This window comes from Leptopilina heterotoma, unplaced genomic scaffold (assembly GCF_015476425.1).
Source record: "Leptopilina heterotoma isolate Lh14 unplaced genomic scaffold, ASM1547642v1 Lhet_316, whole genome shotgun sequence".
Classification (NCBI taxonomy): Eukaryota; Metazoa; Arthropoda; class Insecta; order Hymenoptera; family Figitidae; genus Leptopilina; species Leptopilina heterotoma.
Genome location: NW_025111016.1, coordinates 311,172 through 329,536, shown reverse-complemented (window position 1 = coordinate 329,536; position 18,365 = coordinate 311,172). Strand labels below are relative to the sequence as shown.

Genomic DNA, 18,365 nt, shown 5'->3' with positions numbered 1-18,365 from the left:
TATTTGAAGTTGTTTGTTGCATTTAACTAAATACAAGAATTTGTTTCATATAAAACCAAAACATTTATTTGAATAGGTACAAAAAATTATCTCATCTGAGTATAGTTTGAGTTGAAGTAAAATTTATAATGCAAACCAAAAAAAACAAAATTATAAATGCCGGTATTGTAAACTTATCATCTGCATTGCAAAAATTATTGTTAAATTTGTATCAATTTGAAGATTCTATCAAATTTTTATCAAGTTTTCAGTTCTGAGTAGCGATTATGATTATAAAATAAATTTGTAATTAGTTGTTTCCAGTGTGAATAAATAACGATTGATACAATGTTTGAAAAAAAATTAATAATAAAATTACAAATTATAAATTGAAAATTATGAATTTAATTATTTTTTAAAGGTCAAAATATTGAATAATCAACAATCATATACAGTGCCGCTCAATAATTTTTTTCATACCCTACAGTGATTAAACACTTTACAAAAAGTTTTGTATTTTGTTTATTATTAAAGATAAAAAGCTCAAAAAGGTCTCTTTTTAAAGCTCTTTTCTTTAGCTTTAACACTGTATACAACAAAAATTAAAAAAATTAATTTGTTAATGTTTAAAAAATGTTATTGCAACATAAAATTTTTCAATTTTTTTTTTGGTTTTTTCAAAGCGATACAGTTGTTTAGAAAATCATCGCATGTTAATCACACTTATATCGTTTTAAAGCTAGTTTTATCACCTTTAAAACGCATTTTAAAAAATTTTTAAGAATAATATGATCATTTGTTTAAATAATTAGCCATTTTTTTCAATTGTTAATAACTCAAAAACGGTTCGTTTAAAAAAAATTTTTAACAACATAAATTGTTAATTTTTTTATGTAGAATCAGAAAAAAAATATACAAATTTTTTTTTAGAAAAAAATTTTTTTAACATATTTAAAAAAAAAATTTTTTTGCATTTTTTATATTTTTAACTTATAATCATAGAAATTCGCAACTTTTACTCACCACAACAAACAAATAAATTTATTGTCGTATTTATGTAATTATTTTCAACTAAGCAATTAAATACAAAACTTTTGATCAGATTACAAACAATAAACTTAATTATATTATCAAAAGTGATTTAAACGATTCCTGAGTTAAAATTATTAAAAATAATTACATAAATACGACAATAAATTTATTTATGTTGTAAAAAATTTTTTTTAAACGAACCGTTTTTGAGTTATCAACAATTGAAAAAATGGCTAATTATTTAAACAAATGATCATATTATTCTTAAAAATTTTTTAAAATGCGTTTTAAAGGTGATAAAACTAGCTTTAAAACGATATAAGTGTGATTTACATGCGATGATTTTCTAAACAACTGGATTGCTTTAAAAAAACAAAAAAAAATTGAAAAATTTTATGTTGCAATAACATTTTTTAAACATTAACAAATTAATTTTTGTTTTATACAGTGTTAAAGCTAAAGAAAAGAGCTTTAAAAAGAGACCTTTTTGAGCTTTTTATCTTTAATAATAAACAAAATACAAAACTTTCTGTAAAGTGTTTAATCGCTGTAGGGTATGAAAAAAATTATTGAGCGGCACTGTATTAAATTATCCTTACACTTTTTAAGTAGTTGTTTTTTTGGGTTTCTGATTAAGCTTTTGTTGCCAACTGTGACCTAAATTTTACCTTTTCCAATGGAATTATAATAAGGGTCAATAGAAAGTTTTTTCCGTCTTTGCATCATTTTCACAGTTTCATCCTAAAAAGAAATTTAATAGAGGCTAAAAGAAAATGTCCTTTTGACTTTGGCCGTAGTCTCACAATAGAATATTTTCAGATCATGAGTGTAGTAATATTTTAACTAAAAAGAATATTTCTGTTTATTAAAATATTAACTTAAAGTATTTTTTTAATTTTGTATACTTTAAAAAATAATTTTTATCCAAAATAATAAATATTACTTTTTAATATCTATGTTAATTAGTTTTTTTAATTAATAATTTAATGAAATAAAAAGTTAACTTTTACAATGGTAATAATAATGATCGAAATACTTAAATAAATTATTATTATTTTAATTATTATTAATTATTGTTAAAAATTAATATTTATTTATTTGTCATTGTTTGTATGTTTTTAATATTTATTATTTATTTTTCAAGTAATTTTTAAATTGTTTATATTCTTTATTGTTTATAACAGGGAGAATAAAAAGTTATAAAAATAAAGTTAAAATAAAGTTATAAAAGTTATAAATAATAAACTAAAATAGTAACTTTCTTAAATTGACGATTGTGAAACTTCTTTAAGAGATAGAGACTTAAAATTTTTGTTCGTCATGTATTTTTCGAGGTAGAAACCACCTGTAAAATTCGTGTTAAATCGTAGAACCGCCATCAATAAAAGTCTGTTCTTTACTTGGAGTCCCCTTACCACAAATATAACAAACTTTTTGTTTTCATTATAGAGTGAAGATATTTTAAAGAAATTTTATTTGCATTGAATAATAAAAAAATTAATTTAAATTATACTTTTTTGACATAAACGTTATTCTTTTATTTAAAAACATGTTACAAAAAAAATTAAATATTTTTTTATTGTAATATGTATTTTATACTTTGTGCATTTTCTTTTTTTCTATTCAAATAAATTTTTTAAAATTTTTAAATCAACCTGTCTATTTTATTGTCTTTAATTGCAATAAAAATTGAATGCGATTAAAAAATAATACTTGCTTTTCAAGTATTATGTATATATATATATATATTTCTCTCTTTTCACTATACGTATATAAATGTTTCGTGCATCGCGGAAGGATTTTGGGCGTGGTGGCAATTTTCTTCTTGAACCTCCTAAAAATTCTACAAAGACACGTTCAGTTCGTCGATCCCAAATTTTATTAAAGGGAGTGGTGGAACTTCATTCCCTTTCCTTCGCTTATATGCACGTGTAGATTCTTATGCAACGTATAGTGCGTGCAATACACACACAAACATACGAAATATATGTGATGTTTGATGGTTAGCAATAGGAATCTTTTTTGTGAGTCTTCGCTCTATACCATGAATAGAAATGCAGGATCGGATTGAAATCTATTAAACTTTTTTTAAACTAAATTATTTAATAAAATTAACTATACAATTTTATTAATATATTTATAGTATTACACTTCTCACAATGGCAATAAATTTGGAAATTTGTCAATTGCAATTTTTCGTATTTCCGTATTTAAAAGTTACTATTTTATTAATTTTACCGATAAATTATAAATAATTGGTTTAGTTTTTTTATTTGAACTATAATATGTTAATTAATTAATTAATTAATGTTAATATGCATCAAATTTAAAACAGACTTTTTGATTTCGGAAAAGAAAAATTCAATTTTTAATTTTGTAACAATTCATAAATGAAAAATTATTTTTATTAAATAAATTTGCGATACTTAATTATACAAATAAACAAATTGTTAAATTTTCGATAGAAAAAAATAATAAAGCTCGATTCTTAATAAAAAATAATACATATAATACATAAAACATAAACATAATACACAAAAATATATTTAAAATATAAAAAATAGATACAAATATATATAAATAATAAATATAAATAAATTTATTATTTATATTCTACATTTGTATTTATTTTCCACACTAAAATATATTTTTTATTTTAATAGCTATAGCAGAATTGAAATATTTTAATTTAAAGTATATTTAAAATGAAATACCTACAAAAACCTTGCACTTTATCGAAGTGTATCATTTAGCCTGTAGAGATTTTCATAAATTGAAAAATACACATTAAGTTAATTGCTTTTAAATGATGAAAAATTTTCAGATTTGTCAATCCACAAAGAAGTTAATTTTTTGAATTTAGGAAATTCTTTCTTCTTGATAACATAAAAAAAATATCTGCTATTATTAAACAAAAAGAAGACTTTTTTACATTTGTGTATGATTAAAATTTGTGTAGTAGGAAAGAATTTAGGTTTTAATGCAGTTGAATTTAATTTATACGAATTTATAACATTTTCTGAATTACATAAAAATCGAATGTTTTGAAAGATTTTTTTAAAAAGCAAAAAATATTAATAAAAAATAATTCGAATGGCAATGTTTACATATTTTTACAAATAAGTATATATATATATATATATATATATATATATATATATATATATATATATATATATATATACATACATCCGACCCTGCTAGCCGAAATATGTACTACGTTGCACGCATAGAAGTACTTTCCACCCTAGCCCTAGCGAATATATCGCCTAGGCTTGCAGGAAGTGACGGGATTGGCTCTCAAGATAATGTGAGTGTTCCTAGATGAGCCGATCCACCAATGCCACGAATTTTCTAAAGCGTGCGTTTTAAGAGTAGGCAAACTACGATCTACGAGTTATACCATATCTATGCCACCCTTGCAGTATTCACTATTCAGTTCGCACCATCACTTCATCATAATCAGGACGTAGAAGTGGTTCATAGCAAAAATTAAGGGTTCTTACCCACGTTTAAATTGACAATTTTAGAAATTATTATTATTATTTTCAATTTAATATTGTATCATTTTTTGTTAGTGAATAATTTAAAAAAAATTGTGAATATAAGTTTTCCTTTTTACATTTTTATCTGTAAATTTTTTCCTTATCTTATCCAAAGTGTTGTCGGTTTTCATGTAAATGGAACTTCATCATTGAAATATTAAAGTGAAAAATTTTCAGAACGAGGAACAAATATTAGACGTTCTTTTAACCACAGTAGACGGTAAGTTCGATGCTCGATAAGAAACGATCTTTCATTTTTCGATTATGTGCTTAATCATGTAAATTACAAAATATTAAATTTTTTGTTTTATTATTTTTTAAAGTTAAAGAATATCGTGCCTTGAGTTAATTATTTTAAAAAAAACATTTATCAGCGCTGTTTGATTGCATGCAATTATTTTATGGGTATAGTTCTGAATGGAATTATATGCATAAACACTTATTGTTTATTATAATTTACATTTATTTATATATTTAATAATTAACTAAAATATATTAAATTATTTGCTTTTTTAATTTTTATATCTTTTTTCCTTTTCCTTCATCACTTGTTAAAGTGAAACTGAAAAGTGGTTTGTAGTGTTTATTATAGTCATACACGAAATATATTGTGACTTGTAATGAAATTGCAATCTTTTTGTAAAATATTTTATAATGGTAAAATGAATGGAACATATATTCTATTTAATATTTTTTACTTTCGCGCGAAATGGAAAATAGAATATTGTTTTAAAATTCAGTTGTCTGCGCAATAAGTCGTGGGGTAGAAAATTACAAAAGCGCGAATTTAGAAATAAGTTGTCCAAATTATTTTTTTAAATAAAAGATATTGAATTTTACATACTTGATTTGCTTTTAGTTAAAAAGTTTTAATTTTAATTTTTAAAAAATCGGTTCTAAAATATATCAAAGTGTATGTTTTTAAAAGTAGCAGGTGCATACTTTAAGACGTTTTGCCAACAACTGGGGGTTTAATTTTAATTAATTTTATAATAAAATCATTAATTCTAATTAGTAGAATCAATTTTATCTTATTGTGAATACCCTAGACGGAATGTAAAAGAAAATTCAATAATTGAAGATATAATTTAAAAATGCGCATATGTCTTAAATGTAAAATTGAATGTCTTACATCAAAACTTTTTAAAAAAGTTTTATGATTCAAATAATTTACACCACGAAATATTTTTTAAATATACTAGATGATTTGCAAACTTTTTGCAATCATATAATAAAACTAATTACTAGTTTTTTATAAAATATTCTAAAATAATATTAATTATTAAAAGTTCTGGTATATATTCATATAAATATATGCAAGTTTGCCATTAGGGAGCGTTCACAAATGATGTCACGCATTTTTTTGAAATTTTCACCCCCCCCCCTCACCCAGTCACGCAATTTCACATATAAAAAATACATTGTGTCACGTTTAGTAGAGACCCCCCCTACCTCCAAAAATCGTGACATCATTTGTGAACGCTCCCTTAGCTTGTTTCAAGCTAATGTACTTTTGGAACATGGGTCTGTTTATTATATTTAATGCGCAACCATAGCTACTATAGGAAATTACTCTACGTATAAGCGATGCGGAAAGCTTATCGCGAAGACGGAAAGGAAGGGGGGCGCAGCCGTAACTCCCTCTCGAGACTCACGCCTAGAACAATAACTTATCAGCGAAGTTTACAAAAAAACTTTTAATCTTGTATACAATATATATATTTAATTTTTATAATAAGAACAGATTTAAATATTTCAATTGACAAAAGTTTGTTAATTATTAACAAAATTGTGAATAATAATCACGAATGAAATGAATATTTTGGTACTTTAACTTATTGGAGTGTTCATTATTCAAGGTTGACATAAGTTAGGGAATGCAAGATCAAGTAAAAAAAATTGCAGGTAATTTTATCAGAAATACTGTAAACATATCTAATTTCTAAGAAATTACTACAAAAATTTCTTTTTTCTGTGTCCAAAAATATTTTTGAAAAACTCATACATTGTATTTCCTAAGAATTTTTTCACCTTAACAATTTTAAATCAAAGTAAATTAAAAAAAAACACTTTAGTTGAACCGCCAGATCGTAGAAGGGCATATATAGTAACTGGGTATGAAGAGGGGATAAAAAATGAGCTTTTTTATAATTTATTTTTCTGCGAAATTGAACAGACCCATATTACTTCAACATTCTTTATAATCCTGAAAAAGATTTTTTGTAGATGTAATTACATTTTAACGACTCTGCGTAATTTCACAAAAGCATTTAATTAGTCAATACTGGCTGTCTAGCCAGTATTAAGAACTCAGAATGTAGTTATAAAGAATAACATTTTCAAGTTCATTTATTTGAATAAGGAAAAATTATAATAATTTGTAAAACTTTCAAAAAGTTTTAGCTTGTATTTATTTTTTCACTATTACTTTAACACTACAAAGGAAACAGACATTTTGCAGAATTCAATAATATTATGAATTCTTTACATTCGCAAAAAATTCTCAAGCTAATCGTTCAGTATTCTTAACATGGTTTCTAAGTACCTGCCGTTGTACTCGTAGAGTAAATAGCCCCTCGTATTTTTTATGAACTATTTACAACAATAATAAAATTAATTTTTTAAAAATATTACAATTTTATCCCTTTTCTAATTGAAAAGAAAGTGTCTTAGATTAATAACACAGGACCATAAATTTTTTTTTGTCCTACCTTCACGAAAAGTATGTCATTTCGGGCACTTAAAGTGGGCGCAAAGTAACTGATTCTCGCCCGGGGTCGGGGAAGCGGGCGCAAAAATTCTTTTACGCCCGCTGACGTCACACAAGCTTCATCTGGCCCGAGCGGGCGCAAAAGTACTTTTTCGCCCGCTTCGCTCGTGCCTTCATGCTGATTCCACACTTACCCAGCGCTCCGCTTTTTCCGTGGCGCTTTGCGTGAGATAGAAAAAGACAGAGACTATCTCTATCTTTTTCTGTCTCACGCGAAGCGCCACGGAAAAGCGGAGCGACTGGGTAAGTGTGGAATCAGCATCACTACCATACTTTTCATGCAGTTAGGGTGCAATCCCATGTGAGCAGAATACGTCGACCGAAAGCAGAAAATCATGAGGGCAAAAGAGATAGGTAGATATTGTTGTTCTTTTCACTCTCATAATTTTCTGCTTTCGGTCGACGTATTCTGCTCACATGGGATCGCACCCTTAGGACAAAAAATTATGTTCGCAACATGGGCGCAAAGGTGATTACGATTTTGGCGAGATGAAGGGACCGAGGGGACATTTTCGCGCCCGAGGCGAAGCCGAGGGTGCGAAAGTGTCCCCTCGGTCCCTTCATCTTGCCATCGTCGCTATCACCTTTTTTGCGCCCTTGATACGATAATAACTATTTTAATGGAAGTATTGACCGGACCATGTTTTTTGGATTGCTGAATTCGAATCCGAACTCAGTTTTCCGCCATCACGTCAAGTTTCTTCAAAATGGCGGATGCAATATGGCTGACGAATTTTTAAAAAAATTTATCAGATTTACTTGAAATTTGTTACTCGGGGGTTTTTGGGATCGCTGAATACGTATTTCACCTTAGTTTTTCAAAATTCAAAATGGCGGATCCAATATGGCTGATGAATTTTTAAAAAATTTATCAGATTTACTTGAAACTTCTTACTTAGGGTTTTTGGGGTCGCTGAATACGAATTTCACCTTAATTTAAAAAAAATTCAATATGGCTAACGAATTTTTTAAAAATTTATCAGATTTTGAATTTTTGAAAACTAAGGTGAAATTCGTATTCAGCGACCCCAAAAACCCCCGAGTATAACGTTTCAGGGGAATTGGGTGAATTTAAAAAAAAATTGACGCCATATTGGATCCGCCATCTAAAATTTTGAATATTTACGAGTTTTTTTGATTATTTAACATTATATAATATTTTTCAAGTGTGTTAAAGTTGTTTTTTAATAGATTCTTCTGCTTATTTTTATTTATATATCTTATTTACAAACAGTTTGTTGAGAATTTTATTAATTTGTGAAGAAACTTGACGTGATGGCGGAAAACGAGTTCGAATTCGAATTCAGCCACTCAAAAAACATATAAAAAATATGGTCCGGTCAATACTTACTTTAAAAAATTTTTGTGTTCCTGTGTAATATTGTCATCAAATATTTTTGGATTTTATGTTATCAATTTTTAATTCAATTTTTAGGTTTAAAGATGAGCAACACGATGGACCCGGGAAATCAAAATTTTTGTCTAAAATGGAACAATCATAAAACAAATATGATTGATGTTTTTGAAGAATTGAGACAAAATGAGAACTTCACAGATTTAACATTTGTCTTAGATACTGGAGAGAAATTAAAATGTCATCAGATTGTTTTAGCAGCGTGTTCGGGATTTATTCAAGAAAATTGTCACATGATTGCACCAATCGATCAGTTCATTATTATTCTAAGTAAAGAAACTAGATTTAAGGACCTTGTTGCTCTAATAACGTATATCTACAGAGGTGAAGTAAATGTAACAGCAGAAGATTTACCGGAATTCCTGAAACTTGCAGAAGGTCTTCAGGTAATAAAAAAGTACTTTAGAAAGTTGTTTTTTTTTATTTTAGGAATAGTAGAATTAAATTTTCTGAAGTATAAATTTATTACTATTCTCTCATTAAAATTTGAAAAGAGGAAAAGTTACAGAAAATTATATTCTTCAGTTACAACTCTCTAAATCTGAATATGTGAAATTTCACTTATTGTACGTTATAAGTCATCTTCTCGATCAATAAGTGCATATACACTTATAAATAAGTGAATTTTTCACTGATTCTGAGTGAAATTTCACTTATTATAAGTGTATATGCACTTATTGAACGAGAGAGTGACTTATAACTTACAAATATGTGAATTTTCACATATTCAGATTTAGAGAGAACTGATACAATTTAATTTACGCAGTTTATCAATTTAATTTGTCAATTCTCTTAATAAACATGTTTATTTTTAGTTATTTTAAGATTCTGGAATCCATTATTTTCTGTTCTCCATGGCGCATTGGTGAAGTACGAAAAGACGACGAATTCATCGTCTTTTCTTAAGCATTTGTATTTCGTTGGAATATTTAGATAATTAGATAGAAATGTAGGAAATTATATGCTGATTAAGAATTTTAATTATGAAAGATTTCGAGACTATATCAGAAATATTTCATAATTATAATTGGATAGAAACTTTTGAAGAAAACTATTGAAATGAATAAATGAACATCCCAGGATGAAATTTAACCATTTGTCTATGTGTTTTCTCATATGAAAATAAAACAAAAAATAATATTTTTATAGTGTAAGAAATAACCTTTCTTTAAATTAGTAGGTAAAAATAATAAATTTTATTATTTTTACCTAGTAATTGAAAAAACAACTCGGACGTAAAAGCTTCTTTGAATACCTTTCTTTAAATTATTTAAATTCAAAGAAAATAATGACAAATTTAAAGTAAAATGTTAAATAATATACCTACTTAATTTATCATTTATTATACTATTAAAGGGCATCGTACAAAATACATGAGAAACAATTCTCGGTCTACTTTCTTGCTTTTGGTAAATAGAAAGAGTTTAAATCTTATCTTTATTGGCAAAAAAAGTCTTCATTTTTTGTTTAGGGATTAAAATTAAATGTTATATTTTTTAAAAATGAAATATTCTCACCATTTTTTGTAATAAAAAATTACTTTTACAGGAAACAGGAGGAGTTTAAATCTTATTTTTATTAGCCAAAATCGCCAAAATCTTTCATTTCTCTTTAGGGGTTGAGACTAAATATCAATATTTAAAAAAATATTCTTAGAATTTTTTAAATTAAGAATCGAATCAGAAAATAGCATATTGTAAATAGGAGTTTGAATTTTACTTTTAATCTCCAAAAGTCTTCATATTTTTTAGAGGTTAAGACTAAATTTTTCATTTAAAAAATTTTATCATTCGTTTCTCAATTGAAAAAATACTGAGAATATATTTTTAAATGTGACATTTAGTCTCAACCCCTAAAGAGAAAATAAAGATTTTGTCTAATAAAAATAAGATTTAAACTCCTCCTTTTTACTTTAAAAGCAATTTTTTATTTAAACGCTCTATTACAAAAAATGGTGAGAATATTTCATTTTTTAAAAATATAACATTTAATTTTAATCCCTAAACAGAAAATGAAGACTTTTTTTGCCAATAAAGATAAGATGAAAACTCTTTCTATTTACCAAAAGCAAGAAAGTTTACCGAGAGTTGTTTCTCATGTATTTTGTACGGTGTCCTTTAATAGTATATAAATAAATGATAAATTAAGTATGTATACCTAATATTATTTAACATTTTAATTTAAATTTGTCATTATTTTCTTTGAATTTAAATAATTTAAAGAAAGGTTATATCTTGCACTATAAAAATAATATTTGTTGTTTTATTTTGATGTGAGAAAACACATAGACAAATGCCACTGTCGCCATCTGTCGTGCAAAATGCGCGGCGAAATGTTAACAGTTTTATTTTAATACTGTTTAATACAGTTTCTATCTAATTATCTAATTATTTCTACATAATTATTAAGAAGTACGTCTTTTCGTACTTCAATAATCCGCCAGGGATTTAAAAGACATGTTTGAGAAGAATAATATAAAAACATTTTGTATATAACTTTAGACAATTTTTCTAACAATTCTTTTATTTTTATAGATTAAAGGTTTAAATGGCCTAACAGATTCAAAAATTGAGCCAAATGTGCAAATTGACGAAGAACAGCCACTACGATTTGTAAGTTAAATTTGTTCTTATAACATTATTTGCAATTTAGTTTATTTATACACGGAGAAAATTTATTCCTGAAATTTTACTGAATTTAGTTCTGTAAAACTGGGATGAACTGTCAAAACAGTAATTTTTCAAGAACTAGACTGTAAAAGAAATTGCATTGAAAAATAATGTGAAAATCATAAACCTTATGATACATGTATTAGCGCTTCACTTACAGTTCGGTAAAACGTAAGCTAACTGCTCGCTACATTCATATTTATTGAATAGTTAGGTAAAACGTAAAATAAAGTCTTCGGTAAAACTGACGAGTTGCAATTTATTGAATAGTTCGGTAAAACATAAGATCAGGGGCGGATCCAGACAAGGTTCTTGGGGGGGCCACAGTGGTTTAAAATGTATTTTTTTCATTCATAATCAACTACAGACCACAATTTTTAACCGATTCACAAAAATTTTTTTTTTAATTCTTCAGAACAAAATTCTTTAGAGAACTGTCGTTTTAGAATGTTTATTTTTGTTAATGTTTAATTTATAAATAAACAAACATACTGATAAAATTGGACTTTTTAAGAATATGCACGGTTTTTTCTAAAAAATAAAACAAAAAAAACTTAATATCTTATAAAATGGTTGTAATAATACTTGGAGAGAATAATTAATGTAAATTTATACAATAATAAAACATAGAATAGTTATAAACAATTTTCTTAAACAAATTATTATATGTGCTATTATATCAAGATTATTGGTTTTAATTTTGTAACTCGGGGGTTTTTGAGGTCGCTGATTACGAATCTGGTATTAGATTTTTAAAATTCAAAATGGCGGATCCAATATGGCGGATGACTTTTTTAAAAATTCATCGGATTTGCCTGAAATTCGTTTCTCTGTGGTTTCTGAGGTCGCTAATTACGAATCTGGTATTAGATTTTTAAAATTCAAAATAGCGGATCCAATATGGCGGATGACATGATTTAGGTGGTTCTGAGAAGGTCCGATTAAAGATTTGGTAATTTTTAAAAACTGTTTTTTACATCAAGTTTTGTATGTGGCCCTAAAAAAAGACGGTTAACCGTCCTTTTTCAGGGCCACATACATGGTTTAATGTAACACTCTTCAATCGGCCCTGCTCAGGGCCATATACATGGTTCACTGTAACACTCTTCAATTAGCCCTCTTCAGGGCCAAATACATAACTTAATGTAAAAAACAGTTTTTAAAAATTACCAAATCTTTAATAGGACCTTCTCAGAACCACCTAAACCATGTCATCCGCCATATTGGATCCGCCATTTTGAATTTTAAAAATCTAATACCAGATTCGTAATTAGCGACCTCAGAAATCACAGAGAAACGAATTTCAGGCAAATCTGATAAATTTAAAAAAAAGTCATACGCCATATTGGATCCGTCATTTTGAATTTTAAAAATCCAATACCAGTTTCGAAATTAGCGACCTCAGAAACCTCAGAACAACGAATTTCAGGCAAATCCGATGAATTTTTAAAAAAGTCATCCGCCATATTGGATCCGCCATTTTGAATTATGAAAATCTAATACCAGATTCGTAATAATCAGTGACCTCAAAAACCCCCAAGTTAAAAAATTAGAACCAAATATCTTGATATAACAGCACATATATTAATTTGTTTAAGAAAATTGTTTATAACTATTCTATGTTTTATTATTGTATAAATTTACATTAATTATTCTCTCCAAGTATTATTACAACCATTTTATAAGATATTAAGTTTTTTTTGTTTTATTTTTTAGAAAAAACCGTGCATATTCTTAAAAAGTCCAATTTTATCAGTATGTTTGTTTATTTATAAATTAAACATTAACAAAAATAAACATTCTAAAACGACAGTTCTCTAAAGAATTTTGTTCTGAAGAATTAAAAAAAAAATTTTTGTGAATCGGTTAAAAATTGTGGTCTGTAGTTGATTATGAATAAAAAAAATAAATTTTAAACCACTGTGGGGGGGGGGCTATCTGCTAGACGTCAGCTTGATGACCTTATATGAATGGAATTTTTATTTAAAAAATTCCAGGAAGTTTGAATTCTCGGGGGGGCCATGCCACTATGCCCCCCCTGGATCCGCGCCTGCGTAAGATAAAGTCTTCGGTAAAATGTAATCAGTTTCAATTTACTGAAAGTTCGGTAAAACTTGAAGAACAAAAATAAAAAATAATGTTAATTCAGTAGATCTATATTAATACTGCCGTAACTCTTAATTTACCTACTTCAATCACTACCTAAACCCCCTACAATTGTTTACGAACAAATACTAATTGACACACCTGCCTACAGTACATTCTAAACGCATACACTTTTTTTTTTTTTTTTTTTTTAAATAACAGTTTATTATCCATATAAAATTACAAAAATATATATAACAATAGATACATCTGTAAAAGTCTTATAATAATATCACGTAGTACCTGCCAAGATTAACATTTAGCTTCACCTACTTATACAGTTTGTTGATTGCTTTAAAGACAATATTACAGTTTCGGTACTGAGTTTCTCTATGGTTTACAGCAAGAAGATGCTTTATACAATAGTTTATTAATGTGTAGGAAAACAAATATTCGTAGAAAAACCTACATACCTTTACGCACATTTTTAGCGTCGATTAAAGAAATTAAGTACCTGATATGGTAATTTATGTTTTAGTTTAAAAGGCAGATAATGTCTATTCATCTCTGGAATTTTTTTGGTTAATTCGCTTGTCGATAAATGCTGTTCATAAAAAGTTTCTGCTAAAAATAACGAATAATCTCTAAACATTTCAGTCTTAGTTTTCTCATGCAGTTCAGTGATTCTCGTGTATCTATCTGCATTTAATATTAATCTTAATTGTTTATTTTGAAACACTTGCAATGGTTTAAAGTTAGTTTTGGATGCACTGCACCAACCACTTATTGCATATACCATAATTGGTCGTAAAATTGATTTAAATATAATATTTTTACTTTTCTCAGTTACAGTAGAGTTTTTAGCCATAAGAGGATAAATCTTTTTCTGAACAGCATACGCCTTTCTTATAGTTTCTAAAATATGTTTATGAAAAGTCAATCTCGAGTCAAGATGGACACCAAGGTATTTAACATTGTTTGTGGGTTGTATGGGAGTACCATAAACTGTTATTGGATTAAAGATCTTTGAGCATGATGGTTTTTTAGAGAATATTATTACTTCTGTTTTACTAGCATTTAGGTTTATTTTCCATTTTTTATAATATTTCTCTAGCATATTAATGTGAATTTGAATTTGTTTTGCTGCTACTATGGCGTTGAAAGAGTGACAATAGATGGCTGTATCATCTGCAAAGAGAGATGTTTTTGTTTTTGAAAATTTAGGAATATCATTTAATTGAATATTAAAGAGCTTCGGCCCTAGAACCGATCCTTGTGGAACACCAGCTCTTACTTTTCGTTTTTCTGAGGTACACCCATCTATTGTGACTACCAGGTGTCTATTTTGAAGATAGGAATGTACATATTTGATTAACGTGAGTGGATATTCGTATTGTATCATTTTATACAAAATTGCGTCCATCCAGACTCGATCGAATGCCTTTTCTATGTCTAATAATACCATAACAGTCGTTTTATCTAGATTAAAATTAATACTAACGTCATTGACTATTCTTACAATTTGTTGTACAGTACTGTGTCTTTCCCTAAATCCAAACTGTTCGTCAATTATGATTTTATTTTTGCGTTCATGATCGTTTATTCTTTTGAGTATTATTTTTTCTGCGAGTTTACTTAATGTAGGAAGAAGACTAATAGGCCTATAACTACTAGGTTCTGATTTACATTTTCCTTCCTTATATATTGGTACAATATTCCCTGTTTTCCAGTGACTAGGAAAATGTGACAATCTGATAGATGCGTTGATTATATACATTAGTTGGATTACTGATTTCTTTGTAACATGTTTTATAACAATGTTTTGAATATTATCCAACCCAGGAGCTTTTTTAGATGGCAATTTTTTAATTTCATTACGAATTTCATTGGGATTTGTGTAAAATTTAGTAAAGTCTTGAATATTTTCTGTATCGTTAATAGTTTTTGCAACTTCTTGCACTATGTCATGTTGTTCTGTTGTTAAGTTATGAACGTCGATGTTATGTACATTTTCATAGTGCTTGGATAGCATGTTAGCTTTTTGGAGAGGAGTAAGGGCTTCCATGCCATTTGAGGTTAGGGTGGGTATAGGATGGAATTCTTTTTTAAGGATTTTAGTCATTCTCCACAATGAATTGTCGTTCGGATTGATAAACGCATACACTGATACACACATCGCACGCTTTGCATTATTGCTTCAGAAAGTTTGAATTGTCCTTATATATTAATCTCAATTTTATTTCACCGCTTGTGAGAAAGATTCAAATTAATAAACATCGTTGTACAAAATTAAAAATTATTTATATTAATTAATCATTTCTAACTATATTCAAGGTCAATTTATGAAATATTTCTAAATTATGTTTTTATTATTATAAAGAAAAATGTTTAAATTTGTATTTAATGGAATAAAACAATAATTTATAAAAATCCTTATTATTCTCAAATTTTTGTGTTAAAAATTAAAAATGTACATATTCTGAATAAAAGTGCAAGTTGGAAATTATGAAATTAATTAATAGAAAATTAATCTTTCTGAAATATTAAAAAATAATTGTTACTTATGTTTAATTGCTTACTTATTTATTTCCTTTTTGCTTACTAACTTATGTTTACTTGCTTACTTACTTACTATTATTCATATTTAATTAAAATGAATAAATTATGTTAAAAAATAAGTATGTTATTGCTATTTTATATTTTCTTTTTATATGATTTAAAAGCATTTATTACATATTTGGCAATTAATAAGTGTTTAAAATAATTAATTAATTGAATTTTAATTTAGATAATAATAAAATTATAATTAATTAACGATAAGTCTAAATAAGTTGGAAAAATCAACTATTAGTGTGAAAGTCTTTCATTTGACTGCGGCACACTTGAAATAAATTTCAATCCAGAAAACTAATACTTTAGGCAAGTCAAGGAAGTTTTACTGAACTATTCTTGAAAACTAACACTTTAGGCAAGTCAAGAAAGTTTTACCGAACTATTCTTGAAACGTTAGTGTCCATCAAGGAGGTATTTATTTAATTTATATTAAACGTTCAGTTTAAATTTTTTTTGAACTTTTACAGTAAGGAATAAAGATATCACATTAAATTTTAAATATTGATACTGAAAAAATAATTTAAAAATTATTAAAAATTACGATTATGCCACTATATCCCAATTTTATTGAAAAATTCGGTAAAATATAAGGAACAAATTTTCTCCGTGTATATTTATATAGTACTTTATTTGCCAAGAAATAAAATTATGTGAAATTAATTCAATGATTGTTTTTAAATGTTTAGGAGATAACTAGTTCATCACCATCAACATCAAATATATCCTCAAGAAATGAACAGAATCAGGTGTCTCCTTCTACATCACGAGATAATTTATACAGTTCATTGGTCACAAATCACAATCTAATGCATAATCCTGGATTTTGGAACCTTCCAGCATTTCCATTTCCACAACACGGTCTTTCTTCATATCATTCACAACTTTCGGCTCTCAGTAGATCTTATGAACAAAGTACATCTCCATTAATGAAAAAGAAATTGTCATCAATGATGGCTAATATGGACACTCCAATTTTGAGAACAGTTTTAGGAAAAGGTAATGGCTCTGAACATGATGCAAGACAAAAAATTAATACTCCTGTCAATGAGAGTAACAGAAGATATAGTTCTGATTTTTCACGAAATGAAAGCGTCTCAAGTCCAACAGCTGACATGGAAGATGAAGATAGACACATTTCTCCTGCAAAAAGTATGTATATTACTATTTTGCGTACATATTTAACACATAAAGGGTCTGAAAATTTTTTTATCCATACATATAATATATAGGTTTTTAAAAAATTTTTCTCTTCTAAGATCTCTAAAAGGTAAAAACAATTTATTGAATCGAGAAAAATATTCTCGTAATTCAAAAAAGACCTTAAACTAAAGTTCAGTTCAAGAAATGGTTCTAAAAGAGGGTATTGACTTATAGTTTTTGTACTAATACAATAAAAGTAATAAATTATTTTATTAATCTTTCAGAAAACAGTAATTACAATACTCCAGCTGCGAGAGAATGGAAACGATATAAGCAATATACACGTGAAGATATTAATAATGCTATAATGGAAGTCAAACAAGGAGGTTTAAGCGCTCTGAAAGCTGCTAGAAAATATAAAGTACCATCTCGTACCTTATATGATAAAGTAAAAAAATTAGGCATTCGAACTAATCGCAACAGAAGGAGTTCATCAACAAACTCACATGTGGACAATGGCAGTGCTCAATTTCCCTTTGGGATTGGCGGTAATGTAAATGGAAGCATTTACAGAAGCTCTTACTCCTCTCTGGAAGAACAAAGTCCTTTAATACATTCAAGGCAAAAAAGTCCAAGTCCCGTAATTGAGAATCTTAAAGAAAATGAAAATTTTGATAACATGGTTGAAGATCTGTCCATAAAATCAAGAAAAGAAGCGTCCAGTGAAGATATAGGCGATGTTTCTATAAAAGATGAAGTAAGTTCTTGAAAATCATAATTGTCAATAAGTGACATCTTTACTGATTCGATTGTACTACATTACTCACTAGTTAATCTAATGTTTTCTTTTTGATAACATTATAGATTTCTAAATCATCCCTCTACTTATGTTTTTAAGTTGAACAGTCTAAACGTAAAAAAATTCAACTTAAATAAAATGAACATAGTTTTTAAAGAGTGTTGTAAAGACTGATAATGATATGTTTTAATTGGAATTGCTTTAAACTTTCACTATAGTTTCAAAAAATTTCATTTTTGTTTGAGAAATCTCTATTTAAAACAAAGTTAAATAAGAAACTTTTGAAAAAACCATATTTTACTATTTTTATCCATCATAT

At 27.0% G+C, this 18,365-nt stretch overlaps 1 protein-coding gene across 1 annotated transcript; it reads left to right on the top strand.

Annotated features, from left to right (window-relative positions):
- The first annotated feature begins 4,423 nt into the window (after positions 1-4,423).
- On the top strand, positions 4,424-18,365 carry LOC122504777 (protein tramtrack, alpha isoform-like). The gene is made up of 5 exons (XM_043616017.1): positions 4,424-4,776; positions 8,762-9,126; positions 11,275-11,352; positions 16,794-17,256; positions 17,532-18,365. Exons 2-5 carry the CDS (start codon positions 8,770-8,772, stop codon positions 18,014-18,016), a joined length of 1,383 nt encoding a protein of 460 aa, XP_043471952.1. The 5' UTR covers positions 4,424-4,776; positions 8,762-8,769; the 3' UTR covers positions 18,017-18,365.